Consider the following 23,019-nt stretch of genomic DNA (forward strand, 5'->3'; position numbering starts at 1 on the left):
AAAAAATTAATAAGAATGTAGAGAAGGGATTATATTGCAAACAAAATGGAGGAATATTACGAGATAATTTTCAATTAATTAAGGCTTTGGTTGAGATAAAAAAGTCAGTGTCACGAGCGGGATTCGAACCTACGACCTTCGGCTAAATAAGCTGCTGCTCTGCCGTATTTAGCCGAAGGTCGAGGGTTCGAATCCCGCTCGTGACTCTGACTTTTTTATCTCAACCGAAGCCTTAATTAATTGAAAATAATTTATTTGGTCAATACCAATTTCGGACCACGAAACCCAATAGATGTTACCAGATAATGCTATATTGTCACAACTGGACGTTGGACAGTACATTTCAAGCTCGAATGAAAAAAAAAAAAAAAAAAAAAAATTGAGAAGGGATTGCATGTTAATTTACAAAATGCTGGCACAATTCGGCTATTGTTTATTTTTAGAAATTATCTACCTCCTACCCATCATCTTAAAAACATATACAATGTCAATGTTAACTGTCACGCAGATATGAAAAATAAATAAATATCAAATAAAATAATATTGAATATTGTAATGATAAACAAAATGGCAGAATGTTGTCTGATAATGTCATGTCGACACAACTAGGCGATGGTTTTTATGTATAGAAATTATCTAAAAAAATAAAAATAAAAAAAACCGTCGACATCCGTAAAAATCAAGTGAATTATACAATAATAATTACATTAAAAGCTCAACCAAAGAAAATAATATATAAAAAATGATTATATGAGGGTAAAATGAATTTTTAAAATACAATAAAAATATGAGTGTAGAGACTGGATTATATTGCATATTAATGAATAAAACTGAGGAATCCTCTGAATTAAAGTTATGTTGTCACAACTGGCCGTTTGTTTGTTATTAGAAAAAAACTAACAAAAATAAAGGACTGCCGATTGAAATAAAAATGTAGCGAATTGGACAATAATAAGTAATTAAGTTTACGCATAATTAAAAAAGAGTGTACTGAAGGGATTATTAATAAACATCTTAATAAACAAAACGAAGAAATGCTGTCTCATATGTTATGTCGGCCGAATGTTTATTTTTAGGAATTAACTAACAAAAACAAAGGCCTCAATAAAAAAATAAAAAAATAAAATAAAATGATTGAACAGTATTTCACTACGAAAAATAAATAAATTCATATAATAAAATTGCATTATGAAGTAATAAACAAAATATTGTCTGATATGTTATGTGACCGATTGTAAATTGTTAAAAGCCCAATTTTATATTAATTTATTATTAATATAATTTTTAACAATAACAAAGGACTCAATTTAAAAAAAAATCAAACGATTGAACAATACTAATTACAATTCACTCTATGAAAAATAAATAAATACTAAATATAATAAAATTTCTTATGCAACAATAAACAAAATGGCGGAATGTTGTCTGATTATGGAATGTGGTCCATTGAAAATTGTTAACAGACCAAGCTTGTATTAATTTGTTTATAAATTTTAATTTTTAACAAAAACAAAGGACACAATTAAAAAAAATCAAACGATTGAACAATAATAATTACAATTCACTCTATGAAAAATAAAGAAATAATAAATATAATAAAATTTCTTCATGTAATAATAAAATGGCGGAATGTTGCCTGATTAGGTTATGCGTTCGATTGAAAATTGTTAAAAGACCAAGTTCATATTAATTCGTTATATCATTTTAAATTTTTAACAAAAACAAAGGACTCTAATCAAACGAGTGGACAATAAATTCACTGTATGAAAAATAAATACTAAATATAATAAAATTTTATTATGCAATTATAAACAACATGGCGGAATGTTGTCTGATTAGGTTATGTGATCGATTGTAATTTGTTAAAAGACCAAGTTTACATTAATTTAAAAAAAATTAATGCTGAGTGTGCATTTTTTATGAGGATAGAATTAAATGAGAGTACGAAAAATAAATAGATTTATTTTTAGTTTTGTGTGACATTAGGTGGCACATGGGTCAACAACAATTGTTTGATCCTAAACGTACCTCGATAGCGACTTGTATTTCATCGGTTCGTATTTCCTGAAATTGCATTTTTATTATAACAATTTAATGGGAGAAAGAAATTTCGTTTGTAGGAGGCCGGCACGAATTCGTTAAAAAATAATAAATAAAAGACGAAAGCGAGAAGTGGAAGAGGAGCGGCAGAGGGTTCGAGACCCGCTCCACGAGGCTGCCGGGGCCAGACTGAGCCGGTGGGTCGCCGGGCGGCGGATTGGCGAGCCGTCGAAATCAGCTGTTTACCCCCACCAGGGCGCAACCGCGCCGGCTTTACTACTACTTGTACCGTTATGAATGGCTCCCCCACCACCAGACGACCTTCCTCTATCTCACTCTGCCCACTCTACAATCTACAACCCCACCATTATTCAATCCACCTACTTACACCCATTTTCCCCTCTGCATACCATCATCGGACATTTAAATATTATCCCATTTTACTATAAATTCGAACTTTTATTTTGAAATATTGTCATTTATATGTATTGCGTTTTTCCGGGTTTTAAACACGCGTGGAAAAGCCGGTGACCCACAAACATTCCCCGGCCTCCTCTCCGCAACCCCACCATTATTATATTAACTTCTTTACCATCAATTCAAGAATTAATTATTGTTTATTATTCTTTAACAAAAACATTTCTTTTTAGACAATTTAACAGTTTTTGACGACTTAAGAGTTCACTGCATATAAAATTAATTAATTACATAATATTTCTGGATTTTTTTTGGTTACTATTTATTACACTATTATTTTTTTATTGTAAATATACAAAATAATTGCTATAAAAGTCTTTGATATAATTAATGATCACAGGTCATGTTCGATCTGGTGCAATATGACCTCAATGTTTAGTTTCATTGGTTAAATACCACAGGAATAATTTTTCCATTTGGTGTGGTAAGGATTTATTCTTTTAGCACTTTCATCAATTGTGCTATTGCTCTATTATTTATCCGTCAATTCAAGAATTATTTTGTGTTATTATTCAACAAAAACGTTTCTTTTTAGACAATTTAACGGTTCTTAACGATTTAAGCGTTCACTGCATAGAAAATAAATAAATTATGTAATATTTCTGGATTTTTTTTTAGGTTATTCACTATTTGTTAAACATATTATTTTTGTTGTAAATTTACAAAAGTCTAATCTTTGATACAATTAGTAATGACCCACAGTTCATGTTCGATCTGGTGCAATATGACCTCAATATTTAGTGTCATTTGTTAACAACCGAACCATAGATATAATTTTTGGGATGGTTAGGATTTGTTCTTTTAGCACTTTAACTCTCGTCTATTGCGGTGTTGCTCTATTTTTTATCAGTCAATTCAAGAATTATTTTGTTTTATTTTTCAACAAAAACGTTTATTTTAAGACAATTTAACAGTTTTTAACGATTTAAGAGTTCACTCTTAAAAAATAATGGTATATTTCTGAATTTTTTTAAGGTTACTCACTACTTATTTACACATATTTGTTTATTGTAAATTTACAACGGTAAAGTTAACTGCTATGACAAATATTTATTATAATTAGTAATGACCCACAGGTCATGTTCGATCTGGTACAATATGACCTCAATATTTAGTGTCATTTGTTATGAACCGAACCATACCTATAATTTTTGGAGTGGTTAGGATTTGTTCTTTTAGCACTTTAACTCTCATCTATTGCGGTATTGCTCTATTTTTTATCAGTCAACTCAAGAATTATTTTGTGTTATTATTCAACAAAAACGTTTCCTGTCGGACAATTTAACAGTTTTTAACGATTTAAGAGTTTACTGCATAGAAAATAAATAAATATGTAATATATCTGGATTTTTTTAGGTTACTCACTACTTGTTACACATATTATTTTTTTATTGTAAATTTACAGACTCATTAACTGCTATGACAAATATTTAATACAATTAGTAATGACCCACAGGTTATGTTCGATCTGGTGCAATATGACCTCAATATTTAGTGTCATGTGTTAAGAACCGAACCATAGGTATAATTTTTGAACTGTCAAAAACTAATGGGTATCATATTTCCGGATTTTTTTAAGGTTACTCTCTACTCGTTACCCATATTATTTTTTTATAGTAAATTTACAACGGTAAAGTTAACTGCTATGACAAATCTTTGCTATAATAGTTCAATTCACTAGTTTCGTGGTCCGCTTGACCAATTAATATATTACAATTAATTAAGGTTTTCTGTTGAGGTAAAAAAGTCAATGGCACGAGCGGGATTCGAACCCACGATCTTCGGCTTGATACGCCGCTGCTCTACCACTTGAGATATCGTGACCTCGATCCACTCGGACATCAACTTCCCACCTCAACCGCACCTTTTGAATTTTCCCTCCTTTTTGCCATTTTTCAAATGTCGTGTAATCAATTTGATTCTCGGCGACAAATGAAATGGCCACGGAGAGCATTAGTGAAGGTATACTTCATTTTAAACTTATTCAATTCACTAGTTTCGAGGTCCGCTTGACCAATTAGTTTCATTTGTTAAAAACCATAGGTATAATTTTTCGATATGGAGTGGTAAGGGTTTGGTGTATTAGCCCTTAAACTTTTGCGCCGATCTCTGCTATCGTTTTTCATAGAAGATAATTGTTGCTTTTTATAAAACAGAGAATTCTTCTCAGAGGTAAGGTATTATGGTTCAATGATTTTCCCTCTTGCGTTGTTGCATAGAATGTTCTCTTGTTTCTACCTCTTCGAGATATAATCACAATCCAATTTTTTAAGGTGGTATTTAACTGGAGCATTTCCTGTCGATATCTTTCTACTTTGTGTTGGAGGACATCCTCTTTTTTCCGATTGGATTGTTTTTGCGAGTAGTTTTTGGCTTCGAGCATTTGTTGTTTTTTTGTTCCCCAAGATTTTTTTTTAATGCCTGTATTTTATGTTATTCTATAATATGGATTTGGGACTAAGGGGTGTTTCCGAGGTATTTTTAGTAAGTACATCTGCTGTCTCTTGTTACCTGTAATTAGCTCATGTCATGGGACCCCCCGTTTTTATTTAACGGCCCGACTCAAGTTTACAAAACATCATCAAATTTGGCCATTTGGTTTCGGAAATAATGGTACTGAACTGATGGCCGATTTTTTATTAGGTTGAGGAGCTAGTGACACGCGTAACTATTAACAAAAGTTACAAGTCACCCTACTCGTCAATTGTTTGTGTTTAACCCAGGCACTTTTATTTTTACCGTTTTCAATTTTCGCCTTTCTTTCATTTTGAAAATTTTCCGTCGGCACGGTATTTGTAATTAAATGATTCCTCTTGGATGATACGAATAATAGGTACATTGAGTGGTCCGCGAACTCGCTCATCATCAATTTAGAAAGAGTTTAGAAAAACTGATTTTTTCACATGTGAATTGGGCCTCAATTCAGGAGAAAAATCGGGCTTTAAATTAAGGTTGGCTAAAACACTGACAGGAGTTAACGAATCCTCAGTGAGACATTTGCATAGGTTAAGGTACCTCGAGGACCTAGTTCAGAGGTAAAGACCTCTCGGCTATTTTACTAGGCAATTGTGCACATTCGGTTCAACGATCATAAATTTGTTGGGTTTGATGGAAACTGCGCTTCTTGAGATAGTGAGGAGAATGCATCATGTAATGGAATGTATGTAATATAATAATAAAAGGAATATATAATAATACGAAAATAAAGGGAAGTTTTTATACCGTGAAGGCCCTTAAGTTTGGGAATTACATTCGAAAACATGAATGTGTAGTAGAGATCTGATCCGTCGCACTAATGGGATGTGTGGGAGACAGGATGGATGCAAAGCGTGTGCCTCAGGTGCCTCGAGGACTTTTCCATATTAGGTAGGGTCCACGTCTAGTGAGGAAACAAAAGAAAGTAAAAAAATCTCATTTTTTTATTGTCTGCTATTCTTTGGAAATAATAAACGTCGAACTTTATTGGGGGTGGTGTGGTAAGAATGTATAAAAAAAAAGAAAGCGGTGTGATCTCGTTAAAATTATAATAATTTAAAAATATAACTTGAAATTATTACTGTCACAATTGTTAAAAACCTTCATTAGGGCTTTTTTCCTTAAGTTTTTTTTAAAATGAATTTATTAAAAGTTCGCCTTGAATTATCGTATACGGGTTTAAACGTACAAGCGGCTAAGTTTCCTTACATTCAATTCATGCAAAAGTAAACTTAAGAAAATCCAGATTTTCACGATAAATAATAGCCTTGTAGTAGAATAGACTAGCACAACCTTTCAAATAGTTGAGAGAAAAAAAGAGATTTTTTTTTTAACAATAACCGAATTCACTAATTTCGTGGTCCGCTTGACCAATTAATATATTACAATTAATTAAGGTTTTTAGTTGAGATAAAAAAGTCAATGGCACGAGCGGGATTCGAACCCACGATCTTCGGCTTGATACGCCGCAGCTCTACCACTTGAGCTATCGTGACCTCGACCCACTCGGACACCAACTTCCCATCTCAACCCAACCTTTTGAATTTTCCCTACTTTAACAATAACGTTTTGAAATTAACAAATAACAGTAATTTATAAATATTGCCTGAATTGTTACGCTAAAACGAATATCCCTTCTTAAAAGGTAACAATAATAATTCAAATGTATGTAGATCTAGATTTTTATATCTTTTTTCTCGTACGTTAAGGATGGGTCCCCTTAAAAAAATCCCTATAAATGCAGGTTTAAATGCACGTGCTTAATATTTTTATCTTTTCCAAAATTGCTTTAACGTTTGTATATAAAAAAATGAAATAAATATATCTACCCACAATTTAAGGATCTTTACGCATATACTAAAAGCTAGGGTTTATCTCTTCAGAGACTTTTACTTAATGGAGCAGCATTACTGATTTTTTTCTAGAACTAGTAGTTTCGTGATGTTTTTCTTTTTCTTGATTTGTTTTCTAAAAGTTTACGATGGACTCAGAAATAAATCGGTTATAATTTTTTGTCAATTTTTCTTTTTCTTTTGGTATATTTATTAGTTATTTTACAATTTAAAAACGATCTGGGAACGATCGCTTGGGAATCTTAGAAAAACGCACCGAATTATGCGAAAACCGGTTGTACGAACTCGAGTTCAACTTCAATATCTTAAGTGCAGCCGAAAAAAGTTCCCTATTGAGTTCCTGCTTTCTATTTCGTTAAAGATTAGAAAACTAAAAAAAATTAATAATAAGCCTCCCAATATTTATTTTTGACCTTTAATCCGGCAGAACTGTTGATATTCTTTAAGTCTTTCTCTCCATGACGCACGCTGAGCCGGAAAGCGATATTTTAGGAAATAGACAAATATTTAATATAACATAGATATCAATATGTTACACTAATACTAACACTAGCAATAATAATTAAAACAATAAAACAGAAAGCAGAAAGCAAAACAGAGGGTATTTGATTTTTTGTATGTGTCAGGTGAACGGGGTTCTTATATAGAAGAAAACGAACGGTTTTAACACAGTTTACACATTTATTTGAATGACTCAGCAAACACAGAGTACAACCGTTGAAGAATAAGCAATACCATTATAATAGTAATAATAAATTGTGTCGATTCTCTATATAATAAAGTTATAAAATGTATTGGAAAACAAGTCTTGCGGTTGGTTAATTAAAAACGAAAAATTATTTTGTCTCTAATGTATCTTACTTTAATATGTGTACGTATAAGTTCTATATTATCCTAAACTATCAATCAAGATGATATGGTAAATTAAGATAATAATTACGAATTGGAGTTCACTGGTGTTGAGGTTTCAACAGATATTTTTTTCAATTTATCTTACTAAGCAAGTCAGAAAATGTAAGTATTTCATCCCTAAAGAAATACAATTAATATGCAGAACACGAACTGCGCTCATATCGGCGATTAAGTGAATTTTCTAAAAGGTGAATATAACGATTCCTACAGTCTATAAATAGCCATCATCCTAGCCTCGGGGCCGTGGATTTATTAGAGAAGGTGAAAAAAAGGGCGAGCACGGAGTGCTGTTGGATGAGCCGCAGAGGAGGGGGTGTGGGTTCACGTCGGTTGATTGACCCTGTCGTTGGACCCCACCATCGCCATCGGGATCACCATCTTTCTTTCGCTGTCTCCATCTGGCTACCAGAACGTCGAATTACATAAGGGAAAAAGGCGGAAAGGACCCAGAACGCCACGGATATACCTCCCCTCAGACCATCTACAATATCACGGCTTGATGGTTTAGCATAACCGGAGCGCCTTGAAACTCTCCCGTCTGCTCTTTAATTCGTTTTATTCCGTTCTAGTATTTTATCTTTTTCTATTTTTTTACAGTATAGTCTATACTGTCAAGTCTTTGGAACATGTTGAAGATTTGTTTCAAATAAATAATAAACATATGAGGTCTGCGAAGACATGAATCGTCGTTACTGATCGTTTGTTTCATATCCACTCTGTTTTGGTTTTCCGACGTATTTTTTCATTTCTATCTTTTCCGCATGTTCCTAAACCACTGTCAAGCCGAAGCGGTTCTGAAAGACCAAACCAACTACGATAGACAGACCAAATGTTCAGATCTCCAATGGGCATAAATTATATCTGGAGAAGCTCCGAAAAAAGTCTCTGTTTACACGATTACCGGACAGTCACGTTACCAACATGGAAGATTCATTTTGTATGTATTTTTATCACCTCTACTTTAGGGGCGAAGCTGAATAAAGGACAAAGACTTATTCGTCGTATAGTCTATCATGGCTCAGAACCGTCTGAGTAAGATTCAGGGCTCTTAGTTTTTTTTTCTCTTAGGTAGTGTAAACCATTTCCGGGTGTTAATACGACTTCTAATTATGTTTATAATTATGGATTCATTGATTTGGAGTATTTCCGTGAATTCGCCGATCCGTCTAAGGTTGATTTTAAAAGAAAGAAAAAGTGCTTACATTTTATGAAAAGTTTGGGAGACCTAGTGTATGAACAATGCATAGCTGATGATCTCCAGCTCCTCCCTTCACGTGGTTGTTTTATTGAATATAATTAAGTGTTTTATTGACCTACAGCCGAAAGCCCGATGGGTGGTTCGCAGCCGTGCCCAGAAATGCATAGTCAGATATGAACACATTAATTGGTTGGACTAGTCCAATAAATCACCTTATTATATTAGCTCATTTTAAAATATCTTAAATTTATTGAAAATATATATCTAAATACACATATAATGTACAGTTATGTTATCAGATTTTTACTGGAAACCTCTCGAAAGAGGACAACAGGAGTTACACCATGACTGTCCCTTGGCAAGAGGTCCCCACTGTATAAGGATTTAAGAATAATCTCAATTTTACTTTCTTTGTTACAAAAAGGTTTCATTTTTTTTTTTATAATGTGTCTTTAATTGATAGCACGCCAATATTTAATGTGGGACGTACCTTTTGATGCAAGTGTATCTACATTTCGCGATTTTCCTCTGCTAAATATGCTAACGAGTTCGGGAAGGTTATTCCTAGGTTTTCGAATAAGTTCTGAGTGATTTTAACTGATTGTTTTTAGAATAACACAGATCAGAAGAATCAGTTTAAATTTGTCTTGTTGGAATAGACTGATTCTTGGAATCTGACTATTTTTTGAACACTTATAATTTTCTCCTATGTAAAATTTACTACGTAAGTATAATTGAATCATTGTATGGACAAGATGTACGTAAATGTATGTAAAATGTAAATTCAATAATTTCGTGGTCCGCTTGACCAATTAATAAATTACAATTAATTAAGGTTTAGTTGAGATAAAAAAGTCAATGGCACGAGCGTGATTCGCGGGATTGAAAAATGGCAAAAAGTAGGGAAAATTCAAAAGGTGGGGTTGAGATGGGAAGTTGGTGTCCGAGTGGATCGAGGTCACGATAGCTCAAGTGGTAGAGCAGCGGCGTATTTAGCCGTTGATTGTGGGTTCGAATTCCGCTCGTGCCATTGACTTTTTTATCTCAACTAAAAACCTTAATTAATTGTAAAATGTAAAATTCAAGATGTGATACTGCGCCCTTTACGTACTACCATTTCCAGTTTCGTCTATTTTCAGTCGTGGTTGCGAAGCTGTATTTAAACGATTATGATATTCAACACATTTTTTTCTACTTATTTGTAGGATCTGCAGTTCACTGATGCCTTATCGGAATTCTGTAGAACCTAGCAATTCTTTCTTCCGCCTTATGAAACTGGATTCCATCGAGGAGAACGACTCCCAATGATAGTTTCTCACATTTTGCTTCTCTTGTACAAACGAAAGAAGGATTTGGGTTTTTCATGTAGTGTATCGATTTATTTCCCCTTCTAATTCTTGTACCTGGAACTAGTTAAGTTAACTGTTCCCAGGTACAGGCTATTTTGCAGTCCAGTTTTTATCTCCAGGTTTATGAGCAAAAATTCTCAAGGTACTTTATTCCATAAGTAAACTTAAGATGTACTTTTCTTGATGAAGTAGTTAGTCTTTTCCTCTCTTTATTTTTTTTCCAATACAAAATAAAAACAACTCGTATGTTTGTTGGAATTTTGTTTGTAACTTTAATAAATTTTTATCTGAAGAGGGGATGAATTAGTTAAGATTAAAATTATTTTAAAAAATCGAGTGCTTTTACATCCCTTGTCCGAATTTATGCTAAGCAATCAAGACCGAACTGCTATTTTATATGTAAAAAGGCTTTTCGAAAAGTCAAAAACTGTTTGTATTTGTTTGTCAGCTTAATCGTCCTCGAACTCGCTGACCTCGCATTGCTTCAAGAATTTCTCGTCGCCTCTGGTGAATACTTAAAAAAAAATCACACCATCAAATTTGTCACCGATTTATACGTTTGAATGATCAAAATCGTATTAAAAAAAATTATTTGTCTTTTATAATAATATTATCGTATAAAATTATTTTTTCAAACAGTATATCATATTAATAAACTAATAAGTGCACACGTTTCTTTTTCTTTTTAAAACTTAAAACTCAACGTGGCTCCTTTCGGATTTTATTTACAGGACAATAATATAAGTAATGGACGTTTGGATGTAATATAGATGCGTGGGTAATTTGGACCACGTGATTCGGCCATCAGGTGCTAAGGTACCATTTTTTACCTACTCAGGGCATTCGGCAACACCTGCCGTCTGACATCTGGAGTACTTGGTTTGTGCGTTTAACAAAATAAAATCCAAGTACCAAAACAATAAGGAACATTGACGAAGGTCGGATTGAAACTTATCGACCTTTAGATGTATTTTCGAGATTTTTATTGGCGGCTGAGAACAAAAAGTAGACTTGAGTTGTTTTAAAATATCAATGATTCATGACGCTTCAGAGCTGTTCATGAAAGTCGACTTGGCGTTGCAATGTCCCGTATTCGCACACGATTTGAAAAATATTACATCAAATCTCCCACCGGTGTTATTTATTTATAGACGACTCTGAAAAAATTGGGTCGTTCGGTTTTACAAGTAGTTCACGTTTGTGAAAGTCCTTCTTGCTCTCATCTGTCGAAATACCGTCACGATTTCATTCTTGAATTTTTCCCAGTGACTTTTTGCTTATGGGCCCTTTTCCTTCTGTGTTTGTGTATCCGCAGATGGAAACACGGCAACGCCGCGCCCAATATGTCCATGAGATAAGGCTAAGTTCGAGGCCTTCCGAGAAATTTTCTAAACGGTATTTAACAGTACAAATAAAGCCCGCAATTCAATTTTCCCCCTATAAATCATTTGCTTAAAGAGTCTTTTCAATTATCGCAAAATTTTATTACACAAGATACTTTCTAGACTTGTTTAATTAATAATGTAATTTATAAAGGTTAATCAAGATATGATGGCAATTTTTAGCTAAAATTTCGCCGAGATAATCAACATATTAATATAATAAGAGGGAATCAATCAAGGTATTCTTAGAGCTTGTATTTTAAAGCTTTTCCGTTTCCATGCGTGCCGATTTCACCCTAGGCGTGAACAAATGCGGGAAAACAGTCATCTGCCGTGTTCTGGGCGTTTTTCCTCGCTTTGTATACTTGCCGGGTGAAAACCGACAACGCCGCAATTCGGTTTCTCTGTATGTGTGCACTAGATAAGGCAACAAGGTTGAAGGTTGTCCCTATTCCCCTCTCTATCGCGTTTTTTGACGGCTTTCGGTTTAGTGGTTATTTCACAGATGAAGAAATTCGACGATTAATTAATACAAAAAAATGGATTGTTTTCTCCCTTCCTTTAATGAATTCTATACTTTAGTACGACGAAAAATTCTAATTCTTCTCTTTGTTCATATTCCTGATAGATAATATTCACTAATTATACGTCCTCAAGTCTTATCTCCAAAAACAAGCACACGGCCCGCTTCCCAATATTTCTGGAAATTGCTTGAATCTCATTTTGAATAATACAGCTCACATAGACGACCTACCATATTTTTCTATTATTCCTAGCAATCAATCCAATCACAAATCAATATTATCTAAGCCATATTGATTTTTATAATTTTAATAAATCGTTTAATTCCGCTAGAGCCTGCCCATTATGTACGGACCAAGACATAAAATCATATACCGTTGATAATCCAACTATAATTTTTTTAAAATCACTATCACCATATCAATTTTTATCACTGTGGTTTGTACATTGGCCGCTATTTTGTTCAATTTATCCATACCCATCTTCATTTTAATATAAACTTCGCCTTTTAAATTCTATCTTATTCACAGTTTGGTTCTAAAATTGACGACTGTTCTTTACAGAAAAAAATTCTTTGATTGCTTATTATTATTATTGCGTGCTGTTTTGTGACCGTTAGTCAATGATTATTCTGAGATCGTGAGATGCGGTCTGGCGTGACGTACGTTTTAGAAAAATATTTTCTTTATCGTGCCAACGTTTCGATCTTTATTGAGATCATCTTCAGGAATGGAAAAAAGTCAGTGTCACGACCGGGATTCGAACCCACGACCTAAAAACTCTGCTGCTCTAACCACTTGAGCTATTGTTGCTTTGATCCACTCGGACACCAAATCCTCATCTCTACCTACAACATTTCTAATTTTCCCTCTTTTTACCATATTTCCATTGTAATGTGGGTTCGAATACAGCTCGTGACACTGACTTTTCATCTTAACCAAGACTAAATAAAAAGTATATTTAATGTGTGGTGTTTAGTGACCGTTAGCCAATGATTATTTGGAGATCGCGAGATGCGGTAGATTTTAGAAAACCATTTTCTTTATCGTGCCAACGTTTGGATCTTTATTGAGATCATCTTCAGGGCTCGAAGTGTTTGTTTTCCGTTTAGATGTGCCATTCTTGTCTGTCGTGCTGAGTGACACTCTCCACACGTCAGACAAGAATGACACATCTACCCGGAAAACACTTTGAGCCCTGAAGATGATCTCAATAAAGGTAGAAAAGTTGGCACGATAAAGAAAATGTTTTTCTAAAACCTACGTCACACCAGACTGAATCTCACGATCTCAGAATAATCATTATTATTGTTATTTTTTTAATGGGGCTACTGACCTTGAGTCATAACAGCCCTTAATTCGCACACGATATTCCGCCATAGGTCCTTAGCACTCATTCACAAAAAAAGTGATTCATACAAATTATACAACTACAAATTATATAGTTTTACTAAAGAAGATGAAACGACCCAGTTTCTCTTAAAAATCTGAACATCCCAACAACAGTCTTTACATCCGGTGCCTACTCGCTTTCTATAAGAGGCCAAAGCCTGATACTCCTCGACCAAGTGACCCTGCACAAGTAAGACACTTGTTGATTATTATATATTATTACATTAAATTATTTATTATCCTTTATTGCTTAACCGAATTAACTTTTATGTTCCATCTTTTCATTCCAGAAGTCAAGTAACATTTTCCTATTATTATGCAAAATTCAGTTTCACACCAAGAACAACATATGTGTTTAATTCTTTTGAAAACATGAATATATTTAATACCAGTTTGAAGGTTTTAATTTAACAATGAAGGAAAGTTTTTTTTGCCACATTGGGTAAAAGTATACCTAAAGAGGTAGGTCTACCAAGCTACTATCTATGGACGTACAGAGGGCCTTAATATTTGAAGATTTTTTGCATATTTACAAACAGCAAGTAATTTTGAAGATGTTTCATTCTTACACAATAATGATTAAACCAAGGTTGTTAAAAGTAACTTTTTTTTTCATTAAAACAATTTGTTTGCCATGTTTCGGAAAAGTGTACCTAAAAAGCAGGTCTAACAGCTGCTTTGAACGTACAGAATCTTAGTAGATTCTTGGAATATTTTTTTGTATATTTAGAAACGGCAAGCAATTTTGAAGATTTTTACCCATGATTAAACAAAGATTTTTAATTTAGTCGCGCTTTTTTAAATTAGTTAATTAAATGTTTTTGATACAATAACTAACAAATATGCAAAAAAATATATATAAAAAAAATTCCAAAACATTATGATTTATTCACTTCATTTCTGAGTCCATAAAATATTTTTATAAATTAAATCAACGAAAAAAATACGATACTCACGAAATCACTAAGAGATGTGTTTAGAAAATGTTTGCCATATTTCGGAAAAGTTTACCTAATGAGGCAGGTCCAGCAGTTTCTATGAACGTACAGAATTTTAATAAATTCTTGGAATATTTTTGTTTTTTTAATATATATTTAGAAACAGCAAGCTTTTTAAAAAATTTTACCCATAATTAAACAAAGGATTTTAATTTTGACGCGTTTTTTAAATTAATTAATTAATTTTTTATTATTTTTTTAAAAGTTAAACTAACTAACAAATACGTAAAAAAATAAAAATTGCCAAAACATTATGACAGATTTTTTCACTTCATTTCTGAGTCAATTTTCATCAATGTCATTTTTGCCACATTTTGTAAAAGTGTGCCTAAACAGGCAGGTCTAGCAGTTACTATGAACGTACAGAATTTTAATAGATTCTTGGAATATTTTAAAAAAATATATATTTAGAAACGGCAAGCAATTTTTAAGATTTTTACCCATAATTAAACAAAAGATTTTAATTTAGTGGCGTTTTTTTTTTAAATTAATTAACTATTTTTTACAGTTAAAATAACGAACAAATATGTAAAAAAATGAAAATTTCCAGAATTATGACAGATCTTTTTCACTATATTTCTGAGCCCACTTTTACAATAGATACTTTTACAAAAGAAATCAAAGAAAAAAATAAAAAAACTGACGAAATCTACAGTTTAAAAAGAACATTTTTGCCGCATTTAAAAAGTGTACCTAAAGAGGTAGGTCTAGCTGATACTTTGGAAGTACAGAGCGTTAAATATGTTTTTTAAAATTTTTTTTATTTTTATGTTATTTTTGTCATATTTACAAACGAAAAGCATACTTGAATAAGATGACAAAAAAGAAGAATTACAAAGAAGACATATGTAAACCGGAGATATAGGGATAAAAAGAACTTTTTGAGTTCTAAGTAAACTTAAGAATTTAAAAAAAAAATTGTAAGGTATTAGATTATTAATGTTAATTACAAAGTTTTCATCCAAATTTTAAATGGTTTCATTTCATATAGATTTTTTAAATATTTTATTGCGTACGTATGTAATTGGGAAGGTGTTCAATAAGAAATAAATAAATAAAAATCATTAATTAAGAGTATAAACTCGAACTCTATTCTTTTTTCTAATCTGATTCAAATCAAATATTTAAATAAACACGGCGGGTGTGGTTTCGTTTATACAAACGCGTTTTGAGTCGATGTATGTGTTTATATATTTAGATTTGGATAGGCTATAAATAATTTAGCTATAATCCACGGACTGACTCAGTGGAACAATATTCCGGACTGGCTGCCTAAAACAAGAAAACACGAGAGAGGTGTTACAAGGAAAATGTGATTTTTCTACGACCTTTAGAAGAAATCGATACAGCTCGATCTTAATCAGGCTCGAAAATAAGAGAAAAACATCTATATTTTTTTTCTTATTATTTTTATGGATAGCCGGCCATAATTACCTGATGTTGAAACGTGGAACGGTCAGACAGAGAATAACAGGTCTAAGTCGGAACAAATCGTCCACCCGGGGCAACGGTTTGGAACGAAAGGCATTTCTTAATTTAATGAGGAGAGGAAAACGGTTTTGAACTGGGAACGAAGTGGACACTAGCACGATCCAGCGGTAGTGGGTGACATTGCACTGTTCTCTAAATAAAATAAGTTTATCTCCTTGCTACCGAAGACTTCCTCCTTCCTACAAACATGGCCGACGTACACTTAAAGGCCCTGTTCGCCGACGAAATTCTCTCCCCTCTTTTAATGCACAATCGCGTACCGTCTGTGTTATCGGAGTCGACTACGTGGAACTTTCGACTACTCTGAGAGGGGGGGCTTTGAAATTAGTGCCTCTTTAAAATGCTCGTGATCGATGTTCAAACAATGGCGAAAATCCTGAACATCACGGAATTGGTGGGGCAATGCGGGTAGAATCGTATTTATAGGCTTTATAAGGAATGTTTACTTATCTACAACTCAGCTGGTAGCCCTCACGTCATATAGTTTATGAACTATTTGTTTTATTTTTCTTTGGGGGAGATCTTATAAACGAAGTATTTATAATTATTTAAAGATCGTGAGATGCGATCTTCTGTGATGTAGGTTTAGAAAAACATTTTTTATCATGCCAACCAGATAATCTTCAGGGGATTAAATTATACAAATACATGGAAGATGTGAAAATGAATTTAACAATGATGTACATAATATACAAATTTTAGGTTTAATCAAAGTATTTGTACTCATTCAAAGTGTGTGTTTTCTGTGTACATGTGTCACTGTTATTTGTCGTGTTGAGAGTGTTAGCGAGTAATTTATGTTTTTTTTTTCGGTATTTATACGTTTGACTTTGAACAAGTGGAGATAGAAATTCATTTTTCTATGAGGAATCGGCATCGTTGAGGTGAAAGGGACCGACAATGGAAAAAAGGGTAATGGTTTGTCGTTCGGCCTAGTTAGCCATTCAGGATAATTATATTTATATGTAATATGTGTAATATACGAGTCTATGAGTTTTTAATTTAATTGTATTGTATACATAGTGCAATGCATTATAACTGATGTTTAAGTCAAAAATTAATCCATTTATGTTTTAGTCGTCAATTGACCAAGTTACTTCTTTCAATTAATTAGTCTTTTTTATGTAAGACTTTTGGTTGAGAAAACAACTGGATTGAAATGGAGAGTTGGTGACCGGGAGGATCGAAATCACGATAGTTCAAGTGGTAGAGCAGCGGCGTATTTAGCCGAAGGTCGTGGGTTCGAATCCCGCTCGTGACACTGACACTTTTATCTCAACCAAAAGCCTTACATAAAAAAGAATAATTAATTGAATCAAGAATTAATTTTGATATGTAAATATATATTTTTTCCAGTGTTAAATGGAAATTATTACCTTCATTACATTTTTTCGCACGTTTTGAAGTTTTTATTGCACGTTGGAGCACGTGCCGAGATTTTTACTCCACGTTAATCCGGTCATTAATCGTATCAAACGTAAAATGTTATGTGTTTTTCTTAGTGACCGGTTGTTTCATAATTGTTGTATTCGTGCGGATTGGTCAAGAATGAGGTAGTTTAGAAAAACACCTTTTTCATTTTTTTCCCAGTTTCGACATTTATTCGGGTCATCTTCAGGTCCTGGGTAAATTATAAAACATATTTCATTGGAAAAAATACAATACAGATGTAAATATAAACTTTGAACCAAGTATTTCATATTCATGTAACGTGTGGTGTCACATTGGTATTTTGTGAAGTTGTAAAACATGAATTTGTATTCTGCTGTTTTCATGTGACAGGATGGGGTAATTTTTAAAATAACCACCCTTGTATTTTTTCCAATCAAGATATATTTTGTAATTTACCCAGGCCCAGAAGATGACCCGAATAAAGGTCGAATCTCGGGCAAAACAATGAAAAAGGCGTTTTTCTAAACTACCTCGTTATTGACCGGTCCTCACGAATTCAACAAATTATAAAACTTAATATTATTTAAATAAAAAAATCTTAATATACCATATTGTACAAATTCAAGATTGGAAAAAAAACAGGAGAATAATAAAGACAACAGAATATTTAGAGATAAGAAAGGCAAGAACGGAATCAATTGACAAGGAGAGGTAAACAAGATAAAATATTTAATCAGCATAATTATTCATAAGTTTACGTTTAGTTAGTGTTACAGTTAATGTATATTATCGAAAAACAGCAAATCATGATAAAGTTTGTTGTTACGTTTATTATATTAATCCATATATGTTTACCGGCTATAATTGACCCTATTAATTTTTTCAATTAAATATTCTTTATATCTAAGGTGTCGGTTGAGATGAAAAAATGGTGCAACGAGCGGGATTCGACCCAAGACCTTCCGCTCAATTCGCCGCCTGCTGTAACCACTTGAAGTCACGATAGCTCAAGTGGTTACAGCAGATGCGTATTGAGCCGAAGGTCATGGGTTCGAATCCCGCTCGTGATATTAATTTTTTCATCTCGACCTAGACCTTAGATAAAAAGAATATTTAATTGAGTTAAATTTATCATTCATTTTGTGTACTATTTACATTCGTTTATTAATAAATGAACTTATTTTTAGATAGTTAATAAAGGAAAAGAACAAATGTTTAATATTTTCCGAACTGCCCGTAGCAAAACACACAGGAACTCATCAATGGTAGTAGTGTCGTTTATCAAAAACAGAAGCATTTCTTGTACAGTAGGTACTTTCTGACAATTTAAGGTGGAAGGGACTGTATATTTTGTTTACCTTTATTATGTACATTAGGTTTTTATATCTTATTTCAAATTGATATTTACCGGATAATCTTAATTGAGAAAATGTTTTAGTTGCAGCAAAAGGTTATTACTGTAATAGTATTTGGGGTCAGAGTTAATATCTAGAATTTGATTATAAAGTGGTCTGTTTGTTTGTTTTAACTGGCTACCTTTTGCCTTTAAATGTTCTTATATTGTCTTTTAAATATATCTGGAATTTTCTTTTTAAATTTGGTTGAACCAATTTGTAACAAAATTGAATTTTCACTTTTTTTCTAAGCATCACATACAGTAGGTAACAAGGAAACCGCAATGGCTGAGTAATTAGGGCGTCTGACTACTACCTGCCGCGCTAGGGGTTAAGGGTTCGAATCCTGGCAGAGCCATGCTTTTTTAATGGATTATAGCATGAAAAATGTATCGTAAAGTGGTTTGATCCCTCTTCCGCGACCCAAAGGGTAAAATTGGACATTAAGCCCTCCTAAAAGACACGAATTACTTTTTTTTAAAATATTTTTTTAATTACATACAGTAGGGGATACAAGTTACACTTAGTCAGCTTATTTATGTTCAGATTCTCTTTTAATTTAAAATAGTATTTTTTTGTCATTATTATCATTCATGTTTAATATTTTTTTAATACCTAATTTAAAGCGAATTTAAGTATCTTATGGGAAGAGTAAAAGACATAATATTCTGTGTTAATTTTCTAAGAGGGGCTAGTATTATTTATACAGTTAATAAGTTATCTTTTAAAAACGGTTAAATAAGCTTTGTCTATATAATTTAAAATATCAAAGACCCCAGATTTCTAGTATAGTATAGTTCTAGTTGTCTATGTAAAATCATTCCTGTATCTAATCTAGGTTTAAAAGAAATTGATTCCAGTTTACTAAAATTCTAATACATCTTTCTTCATATTACGTCCTAACTCGTTTAAAAAACTTCATAAAGGTCGGATTTCTATGAAAATCCAATTTTCTTTGTTAAATTTGAATGCAATGAAACCACTACAGAAATTCGAATCATGGAAAAAACTTTTGACCCTATTCTTTATTTTCTACGAAATTGCATTTTGTCCAATTTTTCGATTCATATACTTTTTTATATATGAAAACAACGTGTTCATATGTAATTTTAATAGGTTAACAATTTGAGTCAACGAAGTGAGGGTAAAATGGTTTTAAATGGTTTTTTGGTTAGCTACAAAACGGAGCTTAAGCTTGTAAAGCCTAGATTTTACAAGAAATTGTTTTATGTTCGACATCAGCTCTGTTCCATCGATTGTCAATTTCCCCCTTACTTTCTCAGGCTTGAGAGCAGAGCGGAATCACGTAAAAAAATAATAATGACAAACTATACTCTTAAGTCGCAGTGCCATATTTGACATTGGCAACCCGGATTACAAAGGCGACTTTATAATTACTTTTTTTTCCTTTCTTTTTTCCAACGCGGGCTGTAAAAATTTCTTTCAAACAATGCCCAGTAACAAGAATAAATATAGCGAGCGTTTTTTGTTTTGAAACATTTTTTGGAGGTATAACCGAAAAAACCATACTATATGACATACTTTCGTGAAATTAGTTGTTTATTGCATATTAATAATTATAAGTAGTACATGCTTTATCAACATCAAAAAATTACTTTATTGACTTTATCTAGTTGTATATCTTCGAATTAAATTATAAAATTTTATTTTATTTTTGAGAATTCGCTTACCGCTCCATACGCAGATGACACCGCATTATTAACAAGTCATCCCTCTTCTACACGAGCTTAACTTATGTTACAAAATCACATATCAACATTGAAAAATGGAGCAATCTTTGGAAAATAAAGTGTAATCCCTTAAAGTCACATCACTTTTGTATTCCGTTCTGAGACTTGTCTTAGCATATACTTATAATTAACTTCATTAGTTTCGTGGTCTGCTTGACCAATTAATATCTTATAATTAATTAATTGAAAAATGGCAAAAAGGAAGGAAAATTCGAGAGGTGTGGTTCAGATGGGAAGTTAAGTGTCCGAGTGGATCGAGGTCACGATAGCTCAAGTGGTAGAGCAGCGGCGTATTTAGCCGAAGGTCGTGTGTTCGAATCCCGCTCGTGCCATTGACTTTTTTATCTCAACTGAAAACCTTAATTAATTGTCTTATAATTAACCTATTCCTCAATCCGACAAAGTTAACTATTTAGGATTTACATTTGATAGAAGACAAATTTGGAATTCAGACACCCGATAAAAAAAAACAGACACTTAACAAAAGATTTAAAATTCTTTGTTACTACTCAACCGACAATGAAAATTACCATTAAAATCAAAACTTTCGACATACATATACCTGCTCAAACCTACTTGGATGTTCCGGTGCCAGGCTCACGGATCGGCAGTGTTTAAAGATTACGAAGTTTTTAATACAAAATTTTCAGACTAATTGTTTCTGCCCCTTTTTACGTAACAATAAAACACTTCACAGAGACCTTTACAGGCCAACAGTTTTTTTTTGTCAAAACATATATGACGTTTTCATAGTAAATTATAAATCACACTAACATATAAATACGAATACTCCATTCCGCACAATTACCATGTAAACGACTGAAAAGTATATGGGTTAAGAGACCTTTTATTTAATTGATTAATACGATTTTATTAATCCAGAGTGGCTGCCAATGATAACTTACTCTATAACGGCCGTAATTCCATAATCATTAATTAAAATCTGCTATATATCGAAAATAAATGAAGTAAAAANTATATATTTGTACATTCTGAGTTCTAAAAAGAAGTACAAACGATTGAATTGTACAATAAACAATCACATCATAAACAATGTTTAAGACGAGAATAAATTTTATTGTGTAAATAAAATTTTTACTACGTTAAATGGGAATTTTCACCTTTATTAGTATGACGTTTTTATGGCACGTTTCGAGGTTTTTATTGCACGTTTTGAAGGTTTTTACTGCACGAAAATCCAGCCTTCAGTAATAATCATTTATAAATTTAGACATATTTACAATAAAAAGGACTTTAATGAAATGAAACAATATGAAATAATACCTTACAATGAGAAAAAATACTTAAATTTACTGAAACTGACTAAACAAATCCCAGTTTTTGAAAGAATTTAATATAATAATTGTTCTTGGTGTAAAACCTTTCTTTTATTACACTTTTTATGGTTCGAGGTTATTTATTATTGCGCGAAAATCCGGTCTTTCACAATGAACCGAATCATTTGTAAATGCAGAGGATTAAAGAGTGATTTCTACGGGTATTTTAAATGGTGGAATGTGTAGAAGCTTGGGCTGTGATAACTGGGGCAGGTGTGCACATAGGAGGAAGATGACGTCGTGGCACCACCCCGGTGCACCATCGGCCCCTGTGCGTGGGTTCTTCCAACACGCTCTTTTTCCCCCCATTCCGTCTTTGGAATTTTCCATTAGATCTACGAACTATCGATGAGATTGTAAGTCGGTTCGCATCGTACGTTTTTGTATTGTTCGATCCTCCCAGGAAAGGAGAATTCTGGCTAGCGCCGGTTGAAACGTTCCCGTTTTTTTTATTATTCTCTTTTTCCGACCTGGGAGAGGTCCTCGATAATTTGCGCTGTGTGGCCACGGACGACCTCCTCTCCATCGCCCCTCTCGTCCTCTGCGCACTCCATCCGTGTTATATTGACCTGCGGTGGAAGGGGGTTGGAAAGGGGGAAGAAGATGGATAAAGAGGGGAAGGGACATAGCAACAAGGCTCCCGGTTTTGCCCCCCCGCCGTTATGTTCATCGCCGGTCCTCTCCGTTTCGGCCTGAACCCAGTGGTGGTTTTAAAAAAGTATCGGCGGATCGCAGAAATCGACTTTGATCCGGATTAAATATAGAATTTACGAAAAGGATCCGGCCTGGGAGTCGGGCAGATTCAACATGTTTCTACAAGTGGTTTTTGTAACGTTAACCCTTTACCATAAAAATGGAAAAAAGAAAAACATGAAATAATGCGAATATTTTTATTCGGATCAATAAAAACGAGCCGACCGTAAATAAAACTTTTAGAGCATTCGTTGTAAGGTAATGGAAAAGTTCCAGCCGATTAGCGATATACGACCCAATGCTTTTATCATCACCACTATTTTTATATTCTTGTTACACTGTTGACACATTAGGAGAAATTGCA

The 23,019-nt window shown here is 33.1% G+C and overlaps 1 protein-coding gene across 8 annotated transcripts in view; it reads right to left on the reverse strand.

The window, feature by feature from the left end:
• Positions 1-23,019, reverse strand: part of LOC106662419 (serine/threonine-protein kinase tousled-like 2) — a 174,967-nt gene that overhangs the window by 19,467 nt on the left and 132,481 nt on the right. The window contains exon 1 of one of the 8 annotated variants that reach the window (XM_014386501.2): positions 2,029-2,200. The exons of the other annotated variants lie outside the window; for them this stretch is intronic. Within the exon in view, the coding sequence (XP_014241987.1) occupies positions 2,029-2,076 (48 nt within the window). The 5' untranslated portion in view covers positions 2,077-2,200. Of the gene's footprint in view, positions 1-2,028; positions 2,201-23,019 lie in introns of those variants that run through there. 8 annotated transcript variants of the gene reach the window in all.

Source organism: Cimex lectularius, unplaced genomic scaffold (assembly GCF_000648675.2).
Source record: "Cimex lectularius strain Harlan isolate CLEC.00 unplaced genomic scaffold, Clec_2.1 scaffold33, whole genome shotgun sequence".
Classification (NCBI taxonomy): Eukaryota; Metazoa; Arthropoda; class Insecta; order Hemiptera; family Cimicidae; genus Cimex; species Cimex lectularius.